This window comes from Diadema antillarum, unplaced genomic scaffold, assembly GCF_040938485.1.
Source record: "Diadema antillarum isolate AM-2024a unplaced genomic scaffold, OU_Dant_1.0 seq00000345_RagTag, whole genome shotgun sequence".
Lineage (NCBI taxonomy): Eukaryota > Metazoa > Echinodermata > Echinoidea > Diadematoida > Diadematidae > Diadema > Diadema antillarum.
Genome location: NW_027271356.1, coordinates 667,357 through 684,050, shown reverse-complemented (window position 1 = coordinate 684,050; position 16,694 = coordinate 667,357). Strand labels below are relative to the sequence as shown.

The following is a 16,694-nucleotide window of genomic DNA, read 5'->3' as shown; positions in this document are numbered from 1 at the left end:
TTCATTTTCTAACTTTTCTATAAGAAATGTTTCCGTCCACTCGCTGACCATAATCCGATCGTGGGCCCTTTACAACGTAGTACAAGCACATTTTTACGACCGCTCTGGCCAACTGTATTGCGAGCACTCATGATCATCTGCCCGAAATTCCTCGCAAACAATTAACGTAACTTCACCTTCGGTCACTATATGGCAACGCGAGATATATGGACATCCTTTAGCCAATCTCCTTCCTTCGCTTCACTTCTCGAAGAAGTTTCGCACGCATGTTACAAAACAATGTTCATTCACAAAATTCAACTTTTCACGCACACTACATTTCTTGACTATAGCTTTCGACGTTAGAGCACGGAAACGTCAAGTTATGAACTAGCCCAACTTCATCATCAAACATTGGGCTTGCGAACTTCTCTATCTCTCTTCACTATTATTTTGTCTTTCCATCTGTAATTTCGTAGTCTCGTAAGGAACGTTCAACATTGTGCTACTTTATGGTTGATACCTCATTCAATATTTTGTGTCGCGTTGTGTTCTTACATGTGCTAACTAATGGGAAAGCGCAATAACTGAATTTTCAATTAGGCCTATTGGAGGACCATTTCCTGCAACATCAACACCAGGCGCAGCTCGGCAGCGCGGTATGTATAATTGTGCGTTATAGAATCAACGAATTGTGAGAAGAAGGATATTATATTCTCTACGCTCTATTAACTATCGATCCTACTACGAAATCTTTTCAAAAGAAAAAAAAAAAGAGAAGAAGATCACATATAGGCCTACGGCGATACTGGACAGCACAGGGTCAAATGGTCACTCTACTAGAGAACTTTATAATTGATACGCAGAAATTCAATTAAATTTGCTCAACAAATATTATCACCGGTATCCCTGATAATTAACATGCTTCACTAGTCTTAATTCTTCACTGATCTTAAAGAGCTTAAGTAGCTCAGTTGAGGTAAAAGGTTGATTAAATCCTGTTTAGCGTCATAAATCAATCGATTTCACTCAGCAATATGTTGTTTCTGCTTGCCTTTAGGAAAAAAAAGTAATGCATGTGTTAATGTATAACAATAACACAAGAATCTTTGGGCAAAGCGAACCTACGGACGCACACTATACAGCACAGCCCTAGCTAGCGCGCATACAGGGGGGCATTTCATGAAGGAACTTGGATAAAATATCTGACAAGTCAATTGTTATATCCGACAAGTTTTGAGAAATTCTTAATGGGCCAGTCACAAATCAGTTGCGATGCGTCGGCGATGGGTAAAACCCGGGAAATTTTAACAAAATCTTGAGACAGATCTCACGATTTTGCACCCGTCGGAGGCGCTCTCCAGACGCCTGCGGCTTGTCGCAGATTTTTTAGGCATCGCCACACCCGTCGCGGCGGTCCCTAACTTTGAACTTAAAATTGCAAGATTGCTCGCAAGATTTTTCACCCATTTTTGGCATCCCAGACACAATATCCGATGACATACGATGCCCTCCGATTAATCGGAGGCGTCCTCCGAATAATCTGAGACTAGTCGCAAGATTCTGTGTGGGATTGGAAATTCAGGTTGAGATTCAATGTCTGCGAGTAGTCTCCGGCGCCCTCCGACTGAATCGGAGGCGCCCTGTGACGATTCGTATGCTTTCTGTGATCGTCTCCGACGATTCGTACGGTGGAATCGTAGTAAATCGCCGTGTATATAAGGGCGCCTCCGACCGGATCGCTAAAAGTTTGAGACGCTCTTGCTGCAGGAGGCTGTGACAGAAGATTTTGAAGATTTTGAAGATGCCAATTAAAAGAAAAGACGATCGCAGATATCGTCTCCGATCGCCTCCGATGCAATCGGAGGCGATCGGAGGCTAATCCCACGATTTTTCGACAAAACCGGGTCAAAATCCTTGAAAAAATCTCAGACAATGTGACTGCTCCACTTTTATTAGGATTGTTCAAGGATTCTTTATTTTCTACGACGACCCCCGGCCAAAACTAATCCCCGACAGATCGCCGACATTGTGACTGGGCCATTAGTCTGATTGGCTGACCCCCCACCCCCCGAACTTAGATTGGATACTAGGGCGGGCATAAAGTACCCGGCATGTAGTATCCGATTAATTGGTAGCAAAGATCCGATCCGATTCGATTTGTGGTGGCATATCACAATACATAGTACAAATCTGCATTAGTTGGAAGTTCCACAAGAGTCTGGACACTTGTGATATTAATTTACGGTTTCTTGCTATTTGCACAAGGATAGTAAAAGGAAAAAATGGCAAACCTTCACACAATAAGTGAAGATTCTCAGTTTCAACCGAAGGTTGCAAGTGCTGGTTCGAAATTAGTGGTCGTTGATTTCAATGCGTCATGGTAAGTTTGTTAGTCCCATACCTTACATATTTTGTAAGTTGAGAAGCGTCGCTACTGTTCCCCTGTCACTGTAGTGTCAGCATATAAAACAGTGATCATACAATCTGAATTCTAACATTTGAATTTGTCAAAGGAGCTCTAGAATTCTATACATTGGCTGTAGTGCATAATGATAGGTTTTATCACACAGAGCACATACGAAATTTCTTTAGAATGTAAATTTAGTTTTATTGCGTTAGCCGTTATACGATAAAAGTGTGACCACACATTTTGTTGTTGCTTGAATTTTACAATTAATTAATACATTTTACTAGGGCCTACTCGTGTCTTATGAGACGGGCTTTATCAACTGAACAATGAGGTCTACAGAAAATGTGACATCCAAAACACATTCCCCAACATTTTACAGTTTTTTTAATATTTGAAGGAATATCTTCACGCATTCTTCGACTCTTTTAGAAGTGTAGACACACTGTCAAGACACAACATTGTCCAAGTGTCGAAAGTGAAATAAAATTTTTAGATTAAAATCATGATGATGAAGTACCAGTAGTACTGTACAGGTACTTTTGTAGTAGCTACATTTATTTTAATTTTGGTGCCAATGGGCAAGGACAGGAACTGTAAGTGTTACTCCACCCCCCAGGCCCCACCCCCCCCCCCCCCAAAAAAAAAATAAAAATAAAAGAAGCAAATTTCAGTGAACATTTCACTTCTATGTCGCATGTCTCATACTTTGTCAGATTAAAAGTTAACAGTAAACACTTTCATCGAGCTGAGGAAGCTGAACCTGTGTCAGCACTATATTTATCCAAATTTAAGAATATGATGATGTAATTACATATTTTCCCTTCAAGCAGGAGTCAGCCAGAGTGCCATATATATTGCTTGAACTTAAGTGATTATAGCCCCTTTAGAATCAAAACTAGGATGACAATCTTTGCTTTTCCTTCTCTAAGGTGTCAACCCTGCCGGACAATAGCCCCTGCGTTTGCTTCATTGGCAACAAAGTATTCCAGTGCTGTCTTTTTGAAAGTGGATGTAGACCAGTGCACGGTAAGTTCTAGTGCTCCAGGCAGAATGCAAATGTATGGTCTGTGTATCTAAATGGAGGCCTATGAAATGAACAAGCATAACTATTCAGAGGATTGTCATTGTGTGTATGATGACTGTTCATGTGCTCATTAAAGGACAAGTTCACCCTTATAAACATAAGGATTGAGAGAATGCAGCAATATTAGTAGAACACATCAGTGAAAGTTTGAGGAAAATTGGACAATCGATGCAAAAGTTATGAATTTTTCAAATTTTTGTGTTGGAACCGCTGTATGAGGAGACTACTATAGCTTATGAGTCATATGCGTACAACAGTATAAAGAAAATGTAAAGAAAATGTAACATATTTTCACTTTTTTCGCATAATAAAAGAGCACTTGACTTGCCCTTTTCTAAAGGGCAGGGGAATAATATTACCCATAACATATGTCGGTAACGAGTCAAGGGAATGTGTACTTTTTTCAAAAGAAGAAATTTTGTGAAAATCTCTTTATATTTTCCTTATATTGTTGTATGCATGTGACATCTAAGTTTTTCATACACTGCAGTAGTCTTCTCATCCAGCGGTTACTGCACAAAAACTTCAAAAATTCATAATTTTTGAACGGATTGTCCGATTTTCCTCAAACTTTCAATGATGTGTTCTACTAATATTGCTACATTCTCTCAATCCTTATGTTTATGAAGGTGAACTTGTCCTTTAATCACATGTTTACACCAACAGAGAAAGCAGACAGACAGACACACACACCAACGCTGCACACCAGTTATGGCACTGGTCCGACGGTCTGGTACCAGTAAAACTCACTGTTGGACCAGTAACAGGAATGGACCAGTAAGAAATCGGAAAAAAACTGGGTATGAATGTACTGGTCCAACAGACAAGTCAGACAAGTAGAAAAAATGGGTTAGCGTTCAGCTCTGCATACACTCACTGTTTAGGAGCGATATCTGAATTGTAACTTTTCTGAAGGGCATCAAGTGATATAGTACAGTGCACTCTCGTTATAACTAAGATGGTTATAATGAAATTCTGGTTACAACAAAGTAAAAATTCAGGTCCCAACATTATCTGCTCTTTTTTAAAATTATTTATTTGTTCGGTCATGACAAAATTTTGATATCTTATAAAGAAGAAAACTGCTGGTCCCAAGGACTTTGTTAAAAGGAGAGTCGACTGTATTAAAATCAAAGAGTTCCCATCAAAATTGTTGACAAGGAGACAGACTTGTCATTGTACCAAACAATTGTTAAAACTGTTTAATGTAGTAACTATAAAGTCATATGGTCAAAGATCTTTTCAATATTCAATACCTCAACTTTGGAATCAGCCCTTAATGATATCAGAGAATGTTCATCATTAGATCAGTTCAAGTCTTTATTGAAGTCTCATTTGTTTGTAAAGTAACTGTTATTGTTCTGTAAATTGGGTAATGATGTGTTTTAGGTTGATATATATGTATTTTTCTTCTTTTGTTTTTGTGTGTTCTTACACATGTATCTGTCTTTTCTCATTTCTAAAAGCGCTTAGAGACTTGAATGTAATTTGCGCTCTATAAAAATGGTTTATTATTATTATTATTATTACCATTGGTTTGTGTTATTTGCCCTCTACCAGGAGACAGCACGCCAGTACAACATCACCGCCATGCCCACCTTCGTCTTCCTCAAGGGTGGTACTAAAGTTGATGAACTGAAAGGAGCTGACCCAGTAGGCCTGGAAGAAAAAATCAAGAGCCATTGTCAACAAGAAGCAGATGCTGGTGTGCCTGGATATGTATGTACTGGATCATTTTTTGTTTTGTTTTGTTTTGTGTGTGTGTGTGGTTTTTGTTTTAATTCTTTGTCATTGAAGTTCCATCACTGGTTGTTGATAGTAAGAGCTTGACGTAATAGGAAATGTGACCTTTGTTTAAAACCCATTGGGAAGCACTCTCAATACAATCAGTATTTATCTTTTTTTAAAGATGAACTTTCCCAGATGAAAGACAAAATGTGATACCCAATTAGACAATATCTTTTGTTCCACTCTGTTGTCTCACTGTGATAATTTTCTGATCTCTGAAGGCTTGGTGTGGGAAGCATCGAGGATTCCGCAGTCATTTTCCTTAGTAATAGAGTGTCAAAAATGTGTCATTAGTGATTCGGTTGCATTTCATTCAGTATATTTGCTATAGCAGTCTTAAATTGAAATCAGTGTGTTGTGATAAATGTAGTAAGATGTACAGTCAGAATTAAAGAGGATTTTAGAATGTGTGATCATTAGCCACAGGCTACACACAGAGAAGTCATTGTGACAGAGAGATTAGACTTGTCAAATCATAAACAAAACATGCATAATTGAAGAATGAGAATTAAGCTATCTTTTGACTGTTACTAATACTTGGGACTATTTTTTTTTTTGGTCAAATTTTCAGCAACGATCCAGTAGAGAGCAAGTGATGTGTGTTTCAGGAAGTAGAGGTGAAATAATGCACCTGGCTCATACCATTGCTTGCGCCACTGTCAATGTTTTTAATCATTGCATCAGTAACAGTGTAGCACTAAATCCTGTCAATCCCTCTGTAGCTAGGCATTGACCTGAAGAGCATTAAAGGGATGGTATATAGTATTGGTGGAGATGAGAATTGGGCTTATAACTTTCTTGCGAGATACCAAGAAACCACTTATGAAATAATACAGAGCATACCATTCTAAGAGGAATTCAAAGTTTATCAGATGAAAATGGGTCTTGGAGTAGCTGAGACATCCCAAAACAATGTAAATCAAAGCGATACTAATAAATGGTGGGCCCCCACCTTTTATTAGGATTGCTCTGTTTTGGATATCCCAGCCACTTCAACACCAATTTTCATCAAATAAACATTGAATCCCTCATGGAATTACGTGCTCTTCCATACCTTAATAGAGGTTTCTCATTATCTCACCAAATAATAGCGGAAACCTGACATTAGGTCTCAACAAAAACTATATGATCCCTTTAGCAGTGCTGCGATAGATTATTTGAATCTCTCCCTCTCTCTCTCTTTCTCTCTCTGGCTAGATTGACCTGAATAGCCTGATCGACAAGAGGCATTCGGAGTGTCTGAACCAAAGTGATGATCATGTCCTGGAGGGTTGCCTCAAAAAAGGGGAGGGGTACCTAGAGTCTGACTGTGATGAACAGGTAAGCTCTGAAGATGTACACATCTACTTGCTGTTGCTGTAGCACGTCTTCGTACAAGTTCCCTGGTACATCATCAGATGCTACTGTCTTTTTCTGAAATTATAACTTCTTAGTCACAGATCTTGATTTATTTGCTGTGTTGTATGTGTGACTTGTCTTTAATACTCAGCTTTTGAACTCTAAGATGAAGGAGAAGACAAAACAATGTGATGCTTAGCCACTGGAGCACACTTGGACAAGCTCATTCCTAGTTAAAGCATGTGATGTGTGTGATACAGCTTTGCACGCAAAGTAGATATTTTTCCAGAAGTCTGTGGATGATTGGATTTTTGTCATCCGATCCTTACATTGCATTGTCCAGGTTCTGCACATGATACATGTACTTAATACATTAGTATGTAAATGACAAGAGAAGTCACACATACAGCAAATCAATCTAAATCTGTGGTTAAGAAGCTATTATAATTCCCGCGATTTTTAAGATGGTAGCATTGTCTGACATGCTGGGGAACTTGTAGGAAGACGTGTTCCTACGATTTATAAAATTGCTTTTTCAGCGTTGTGGTCTGATCATTATGGTTTGACATAATAGGGATACTACGTCAAACACAATAAATTGGCATGTACATATTATTATTGCAGTTATAATGATGATGATGATGATGATATTGATTATTGTTATCACAACAACAACTACTTGTACATTATCATAATTATCTCTTTTATCAATTTCACTTTCATCATTACTGGGTTTGTATCATTTCAGCTCATGATCCTTCTGTCCTTCCAACAAAACGTCAAGCTGCACTCCCTGAGGCTCCTGGGCCCCAAGCTGAATGGGCCCAAGGAGATCAAGCTCTTCATTAACCTTCCCAACACCATGGGCTTTGACCAGGCTGAGAGGACAAGTGGCACCCAGGAGCTGACGTGAGTGTGAATAGAGATTTGAAGAGTTTGATTTCAAAATTGATTAAATGCCATTTTTAGCTCACCTGAGCCAAAGGCTCAAGTGAGCTATTGCGATCGCCCTTCGTCCGGCGTCCGTCGTCCGTCGTCCGTCGTCCGTCGTCCGTCGTGCGTCGTGCGTCGTGCGTAAACTTTTTACATTTTCATCTTCTTCTTGAAAACCCCAAGACCGATTTTCATCAAACTTGGCAGGTAGCATCCCTAGGGGGTTAGGAACTCAATTTGTTAAAATGGGCACCATGCCCCACCCAGGGGGCCCCCAGGGGGGCCCAAACCCAACAAAAATTAAGGAATCTGTAAAAATCTTCTTCTCTAGAACCAGAAGTGATAGAGCTAAGTTAATACTATGAGTTAGTACATTGATGACTGTAGTTTCAAGTTTGTTCATGGCAGAATCAGGGGTGCCCCCCTTGGGACCCAGGGGAGGGGGGTGGGGAAGGGTTCTAATGGGGCCTAAATTGTACATTTTCATCTTCTTCTTGAGAACCCCATGACCCATTTTCACCAAACTTGGCAGGTAGCATCCCTAGGGGGTTAGGAACTCAATTTGTTAAAATGGGCACCATGCCCCACCCAGGGGGCCCTCAGGGGGCCCAAGCCCCCCAAAATTAAGGATTCTGCAAAAATCTTCTTCTCTAGAACCAGAAGTGATAGTGCTTAGTTAATACTATGAGTTAGTACATTGATGACTGTAGTTTCAAGTTTGTTCATGGCAGAATCAGGGGTGCCCCCCATGGGACCCAGGGGAGGGGGTGAGGAGGGGTCCTAATGGGGCCTAAATTGTACATTTTTATCGTCTTCTTGAGAACCCCATGACCCATTTTCACCAAACTTGGCAGGTAGTATCCTAGGGGGTTAGGATCTCAATTTGTTTAAAATGGGCACCATGCTCCACCCAGGGGACCCCCAGGGGAGTCCCAAACCCCCCAAATGAAGGAATCTTTATAAATCTTCTCTAGAATCAGAAGTTATAGAGCTGAGATAATACTATGAGTGAGTACATTAATGACTGTAGTTTCAAGTTTGTTCATAGGAGATCCAGGGGTGCCCCTCTTGGGTAGGGGGGGGGGGGGGGGGGGGGTGGTTGGAAGGGTCCAAATGGGGGCCTGAATTGTACATTTTCATCTTCTTCCTGAAAACCTCATGCACATTTTAACCCGTTGAGGGTGGACTGATTTTGCTACAACACACATTTTCCATAGACACTTGCCCGAGTAAACTCGGGACTCATCCTCAACGGGTTAAAGTAAGTCCATCATCAGATATAGCAAGACTGAACCTTTCCAGTGATACCTCACCTATTACGTACGGAGGACTAGTCTTGAAGCTATAGTTTGAAATATCAATTGTTTCATTATTATTCCTTTGTTTTTCTAGCAGATATCTTGAATGAACAAGAATGGAGTTCACTCGTTTTGCAATTGAACTCTCCATTATTTGAAAAAGAAGAAAGTTAAGGAAGTGATCATATTACAAAATAACATGAAAGCTTGTTTTGTGTCTCAAGAGCTCATTTTGAAAAACTCATTTGAGAAAAAAAACGTGTGAATGTAGAGGGCCCGTTGTTCAGTGTTCCATGCTTCTTATGTTCCTAGTGTGTTATGCATTGCGTTCTCATCACAAATAAAAATTAAAAACAAAAAGACGGCAAACAAACAGACGTGATTAGGAATGCGTTCAAGTGACAAATCTGTCTTTCATTGTGAAAACATTGTGCCATGTTTTATGGTTATGAGCTTTAGGATGTAGAACAAAAAATCTTCATCTCTATTGCCTTGCAATATAGAATTAATTGTGTTTCATTTTTCCTTCTATACAGGATTACCGAAGAAGAATTGGCCGGAGAAATAATCCCACTTCGATTTGTGAAATTCCAGAACGTTTCAAATGTGACTGTAAGTGTTCTTTGCCAACAACAGCAACTGTAACAACAACAAATCAGCAATTTATGGCCATTTGAATTTCTGTATATACTGTTATCTTATGTGGCATCATACAGGAACTATTCATGCAATTTTTTGAATGAGTGACTGTGTTGACACCTTTAGAGAATTTGTTATGTTAGTTTTGTGCTAAAATGTCCCTGATGTTTCCTCCCAGGTTCTGCATAAAATCTAAAACAGATGTTTTGCCCTGACTTTTGTATGATGTATGCCAGTATGATGCTAGTGTGATTCTACTTACTCTGCTGTATAACAAAACAACTACAGTTCAATTGATATGTAAAGGGAATTTCATAAACTTCATGTTTCTAGGACATTCAAAGAACATGTTAACCCTAACTAGGGCCGGAGGGGGGGGGGGGGGGGGGGGGGGGGGGGAGCCTCCGAGGCCCCCCTCAACGTTTTCGTGCGATGTATCGCAATCGCAAAAAGCTATCGCCGCGACGTTTCATGACTTTTTTCTTTCGAGTCTCCCGCATCTTTTGACACCAAATTTGCGACGCCCAGGCGCGCGAATTCGAAGTTACGCATAAATATGTACATGCATGTCAGGCCAAAAATTGCTCAAAAACGTGAATTCGTGTACAATTTCAATGCAAACTGTGCTTACAGGCAAATTTCATAAAAGCATGATTATTTTGGTGTTTTATGGATTAAAATCAATGAATAACATATTTTCTTGTTCGGAAGCGATGTCGCGGACAAATTTCATCGAAAAAACAATGAAAAACATAAAGTCGAAAAAACAAAGAAATACATAAGAAATTCAAAAAACAATGAAATACTTAAGAATTTTTTCTAATATCACAATTTTTTTAAATTACATTTGCTAAGGACACTAAAAGAATACTTACACAAAAAATTTGCCTGTTTTGAGCTTTATTTTGTGATTTATACCAAATAGTCTGATTTCATGCATCATTATGCATAAATTAGCATAATTTAGCATAAATGATAATTTTTTTAAAATTTGACTTCAAGGTATTTTAGATTACATCATAGGCAACGTGTGTGCCAATTTTCGTCGCGATCGCGCGGACTCGGTCGACGCCGAGATCTGGAGGGGGGGGCCTGGGAGGCCCCCCCCCCCGGCTCCATCAACTACCTACATAGCCTCCGGCCCTAGTTAGGGTTAATATTTGCCATGACCTGTCTCAACAAGTCCAGTGTGTTCTTTACATGAAATAATCAGGATTTTGGAAATCGTATCTGTGATGACACCAGTGATAAATTACAATTACTTTCTTTGAGTTTGTGTTGTCAAATCAAAGGGGCATGCTTTTTCATGTGGCACTGCTGCAAATATGGTCATTTCTATGTACTTTGAACTTTGCTTGTTTTGCAGGTATTTGTCAAAAATAACCAGGGAGACGAGGAGACGACACGGATAGACTACTTAGGTTTCATTGGAGCACGAACCAACACGACAAACATGGGTGAATTTAAAAGGGTATGTACTTACTCTCTTATCTTGGACTTACAGTCTGACCTCTCCTATCTGGCCTCACTTTATCTGAATCTCTCAACCATCCAGATGCGATATCGGCGTGATTTTTTTATTTTCAATCTAATAATTACGGAGAAAGGGGGGATTTCAAACTCAAACAAAATTCCTACACAAAGTCACATGAATTACATATTATTCCCGACATAATCAACGTACATTCACATCTAATTTTCATCTAAATAACATGCATTCAGACATTCACTACCCCCCAAATCACAGCAAGAACATGGACAGAAAACTTATCATCAAATCAGGACATGGTACAGGTGATCATTCTTTGGCAGCTTCATGTATTAAACATCAAGCCTCACATATCCGGCCAAATCCCTTAAAGTCGGACGATCCTCACCCCTAATGGTACTTTATTTTGTAAACTCCCGAACGACCGAAGTTTGTGCATGCATTTGCGCAATGCCAGACTCAGTGCTATATCCATAAACGTGTGGGACAATGCTGCCACTGAGACATGTGTGTGTGTGTGTATGTGTACGCATCATACACAAACATTGTGACGGCGAGCTGCGGTGATTGGAGGAGAGAGGCCAGAAGACATGTGGCTCTTTTGGCCTCTCTTCATGCGCATGCGCACTGAGAGTGTGCGTCCATTCGGAAGCTCGCATGGCTCGGACAGCCATTTTGGGTCAGGTGATTTCGAGTCTCAGTGGTGTTTGCTGACCCATTGAGCCAGCACTAGCACTATTCTCATTCGGTGTCACGACATTTGATACAGAATGGGGGGAGGCAGCGTGTTGCGTTCGTCTCCGTCCCGCACAAACCACTCGCCACGATTGTAAGGCTTTTATATTAGGATGAGGGCCTTTCCTGACATGTCCAGATAGGAGAGGTCAGACTGTATCATGAATGCTAGACATTTGTAGTACTGTATATCTAACACTGTATGGTCACCTGATAGTACATCGTGAGGCAGTGACAATCAGAGTGCAAAAGGAAAAGTCAAAACAAACAAGCAACAAAACATCTTATTAGTAGACACAGAGTGTTTCAAATATTTATGAACAAGTTAGCCTTCAGTATTCTAACTTAAAAGCTGGCAGATCACTGACTTCCTGTAGGCTAGTTGGAGTAGAAAACACCAACCTGGACTCACTTTTAAAATTCTTGTTCTCTAAGTTTTGAATTTAATACATGAGGCAACAATTTTGTGAGTTAATTGTATATTGTACTTAACTATACATTTAGAGTGCTGTACATTTGAATGACTGTGTATTCCTCCTGCTCTTTTCTTCTGTACCAGTGTGGATATAATTGCCATATGCAGCCTATTATGAGACATTTGTGAGCAGCAAAAGTTGTGTCGGTATTATGGTATCGTAGGAAGTAACAGATCTCAAGATCACTTACAAGTTAGTTGTCTTGTAGAGAAAGTTATTTCCACCCCTTCTTAGATTACTGGGTAAACTCGCTTTAATAGCCAACAGCACTATTACTGCATTGTATCTACAGTGGACTCCCGTTATAATGAAGTCTTCCAGACCGGCAGTTTTCTTTCATTAAATCGAAATTTCATTATAACCAAACAAATATACAATGAAAAACATAGTGTGGATAATGTTGTGGCCTGAAACTTTACTTTGCTGTAACCGGAATTTCGTTATAAACGTGTTCGTTGTAACGGGAGTGCACTGTATCTATCCCCCCCCCCCCCCCCACAAAAAAAAAAAAAAAAAAATTGTTTTAATATCGTTTTGATTCATTGTTGCAGCAATCCAAAGTCATCATTTACTTCATCACCTTTTTACTTGTATAATTCTCCAACAGGTAGCAGGAAAGAAGGGGGAAAGCCATTGACCTCAAGGTGGATTCAGTCTGTGGACATGGCACACAACTGTACACTGGTTGTTCCATGCCTTTGCCATCGCTTTCTAAGTTCATTGCTGTGAACAAGGCGGCTCCCCATGGAAAAGGCATTATTTGGACAGTACTTTTGTACTTGTTCTGAATTTTGGCAATATTTATGATGACCAATTAGAAAGGTCTTGCTTGCAGAGACAAAATGAAACTCATAAAATTAGTCCTGTGGAAACGGTAAAGTTGAGAGTCTGTGGTGACTAACCTTAGACTTGTCTGATATTCTACCAATATGTATATATATTTTTTTTCAAAGTTTATCCCACACTTTACAACTTAGAGCAACTGAGGAATTGTGCTTTGTTAACTGTCATTGACAATCATACATGGCCTTTGTTAATGAGTGACACTGTAAATCATACAACCTTGAACAAGTTTAATCTTAAAAGAGTACGGTTAATTCTTGCTGCCATTAGTTAGGACCTACAAAACAAGAGCTAAACTCTATTGACACAGAGCTGCGGGACATTCAGGCATGCCCGTAATGGGCCAAGAGCAGTTCTGGTAGGTCATGAGGGGCATGGCTTCACATATCATTCTGGCATGATTTTCCCGCCAAAAGTGCTCAGCATAGACTTGTGTGTATCAGGAACATGTCTTGCACAGCTGTAGCTGTATATATCTTTCTTATTTCTGAGATATGTCATTTACACTTGTAGATGCATTCTCAGATTAAATATGTTGCAAATGTCTTGAGAGAATGGTGCCACAAAAACTAAACTTTCAAACCTCCTGCCAACAGTTAATTTTAACTGATTAATTTTAACTAATATATAGTCAGTGCAGTTTTGATGATGGAAACACTAGATGGTTTAAAATGGTATCTTATGAACATTGCAGTTTCACTATAGATTTGTCCATGCAATAGAATGAATATCTGTCCTGAGATTATGAATACTTGATTTGTGGTAGCATTAAGTGTGAAGGCTTTATTGGTGTAAGGGTATTGAGTCATTTCATTTCATCTTGGTTGCCTGGAAGAACATGTCCATGATCTTAGAACATAGCTTGCTCAAGGGTTATAGGTGAATCCGCTTTAAAGTTTGGGCCGGTCTATGATATTCTAGATGTCTGTCTTTATTTTGCATATCCCCTTTACATATTATCCGAAGCTTTTTCCTACAGTGTAATGGATGTAGTGATAAATTTCAAATTACCAGTATGTTATATAGAGTTGTTTGAAACGAAAACCAAAATTGCACCCAGTATGCTTTTGGAATGTTACTTCTCCTTCAATGGATGGTGAGTAAAGCCCAGAGTATGATGTTACAGGAGTTCATGTTTCTAGATTTTATTTGATAAAATACTTGCTATGTTGAATACAAAGCTTTTCTTTTTCTTTTTTATGCCTCCGCCACGAAGTGGTGCCGGAGGCATTATGTTTTCGGGTTGTCCGTCCGTCCTTCCGTCCGTCCGTAATGAATTTTGTGGACAGGGTAACTATCAAAACCTTTTGAGGTATCCTAATGAAACTTGGCATGTATGTGTATTAGGGGGTGAAGTTGTGCCTATCAACTTTTGGGTGCACATGCTCAAGGTCAAAGGTCAAAAGGTCAAGGTCAAATGCTTAAAATTTCACTATTTCCCCCATATCTGTGCGATGCCTGAAGATATTTTCTTGAAACTTAGTGTATACATGTATTACCCAATTAAGATTCTCTGGTGAAAGTTGGGGGTCATGAGGTCAAAAGGTCAAAAGGTCAAGTAAAATGTTAAAATTTCACTTTTTTCTCTGTATCTTGGAAATTGTTCAAGGTATCTTTATGGAACAAAGTATATATGCGTGTACTGACTGGCAGTGGTTATCGAGGGAATTTGGGGTTCATGGGGTCAAAGGTCAGGGGTCAAAGGTCAAGGGCAATACTTCAAAATTTTACTATTTTTCTTATATTTATGCTGTGCCAGCAGGATTATTTTTTTTAAAACTTGATGTATGCATGTATAACCCACTAGAGATTCTCTGGGATTTTTTTTTTTTTTTTGCCAAGAAGGTCAAAGGTCAAAAGGTCAAAGATCAAGTGAAAGTGCTGAACTTACTTCATTCTCCATATCTTGGAAGTGGCTCAAGTTATCTTTAAACTTAGTATATATTTATGTATGTTCTGCCTGACAGTGATTCTCTTATGAATCAAAGGCCAGATGAAAATGATAACAATTTACTGTTCAATACAGAAATTGCACTTTTTCTCCATACCTTGAAAATAACTCAAGTGCGTAAACTTATGAAAGGGTCCAAGTCGAAGTTAAAGTTCTTAAATTCCCAAATACATGCTCTCCTATTCATCCAATTAAACATAGGTCAAGGAAGGTGAACATTTGATACATTTGTGACAAACATGTCATTTTAATATTTTGCCAATTTTGTGAAAATGTAATCACACATTGTCCACATGTACTATGGACCTATTAGGAGAATCATGCATTATGGCGGAGGCATACCAGTCGCCATAGCGACATTTCTAGTTTTTTTCTAATTGTGTTCCGGCCAAGTGTGAAGGTCGTTTATGATCAAATGCAGCTGTGTGAAGAGACAAGGTCGTGTGTAGGGATACATTCCTCCCACATTATGAAATACACGTGTAAATCATCTCATATAATACCCTGATAAGATTAAACGGGAAACACGAAGGAGAGACTAATGCAGTTGATCTAATGACATGTGCTATTCATTGTCCTTTTAAGGAAAATGTTTTTCAGAAACTAAATCCCACCTTGTCGACACATAGTGAAGGTTTATTTAAGTCGTACTGTGGATGCATTTCTGTAGATATTGGAACAAGTGTGCATGTGTAAGGAAGAAGTCTAAGCATGACAATAAAAGCTATACATGTATTTACAACCCCCTTTCCAGGTCCTTTGACGATACACATTTACATATGTTAATATGAGTTTATATGATAGCATTTTGTGCAACTGTTAGTTAATTTATATAATGCTTCTAGGTTTGCCATGCCAAGTTTAACCCTTTTCCTCAGGCATTGAGGCAGTAAATTTTGATCCATTGTAATGAAGAGTGTTGTAGTGTATTTGTGTTGTGCTGTAAACTGTGTCTCGAAATTCCTTTTCCCACATAAACTCTTCAAAGAATTCTTTACACCAATTCAATACTACACTGTATTTATTAAAGACAAGGAGTATGGAGAAATCACATTTCACATGTGCAAAATTTCTCTGTAGGTACTGGTAAAGTGAGTTGGTCACACATTTAGCGATGAGCAAAGTAAGTTGGGATGAAATAATTGTGGGATATTCATTGTGCTTCAAGAGGGAATGATGTATCTAGAATTATCAAACACCTGCAACTGACTGACATGTGAGAGGTTTTTATGATTGAAGCATTCCCCAGAAGACGACCCTGCCCTAAACAATGTATCTTGTGTTTATCTTGTGGTACATGTACATCTTTGATGAGGAGAAATGAATAAAGTTGAGTAAAGCATACATATGGTAGTTGTCTTTTGTCCTTGACTATAATGTGCCATATGCCTTTGTGCAAAGTTCATCGATTCAGTCCTCTGTATTTACTGGTACAATGTACTTTACATGCACACATGCTTAATCAAGCCCATTTTGAAGAGCCTGTGACACTATTATGCACTTACTTTCATTGTACCTTTAGGCAGGGCTCGACACCAACGGTGGCCCAGTGGCCCGGGGCCACCAAAAGTGAAAGTCGGGCCACCATATTTCAGAAAAGGGCAAATTTGGTGGCCCACCTTGGGCCACCAAAATTTTTTGAAAAGTGTGTCAATAAATTCGTAACTTTTTGTGCCAGAAATGCATAAATGCATGCAGTGAGTGTGCGACTTATTTTTAAAAAATGGA

The 16,694-nt window shown here is 39.2% G+C and overlaps 1 protein-coding gene across 1 annotated transcript; it reads left to right on the top strand.

Moving 5' to 3' along the window:
• Window positions 1-2,170: 2,170 nt before the first annotated feature.
• LOC139730948 (thioredoxin-like protein 1) lies at window positions 2,171-14,148 on the top strand. The gene is made up of 8 exons (XM_071641830.1): window positions 2,171-2,362; window positions 3,322-3,418; window positions 5,037-5,195; window positions 6,462-6,584; window positions 7,351-7,511; window positions 9,370-9,445; window positions 10,839-10,943; window positions 12,780-14,148. Exons 1-8 carry the CDS (start codon window positions 2,265-2,267, stop codon window positions 12,807-12,809), a joined length of 849 nt encoding a protein of 282 aa, XP_071497931.1. The 5' UTR covers window positions 2,171-2,264; the 3' UTR covers window positions 12,810-14,148.
• The last annotated feature ends 2,546 nt before the right edge of the window (window positions 14,149-16,694 follow it).

Excerpts from the sequence above, each read along its gene's own strand:
- LOC139730948 (XM_071641830.1), top strand. The coding sequence starts at position 2,265 with ATGGCAAACCTTCACACAATAAGTGAAGATTCTCAGTTTCAACCGAAG. Across the intron at positions 3,419-5,036 it reads TGGATGTAGACCAGTGCACG|GAGACAGCACGCCAGTACAA; the intron begins GTAAGTTCTAGT and ends GCCCTCTACCAG. Across the intron at positions 9,446-10,838 it reads AGAACGTTTCAAATGTGACT|GTATTTGTCAAAAATAACCA; the intron begins GTAAGTGTTCTT and ends CTTGTTTTGCAG.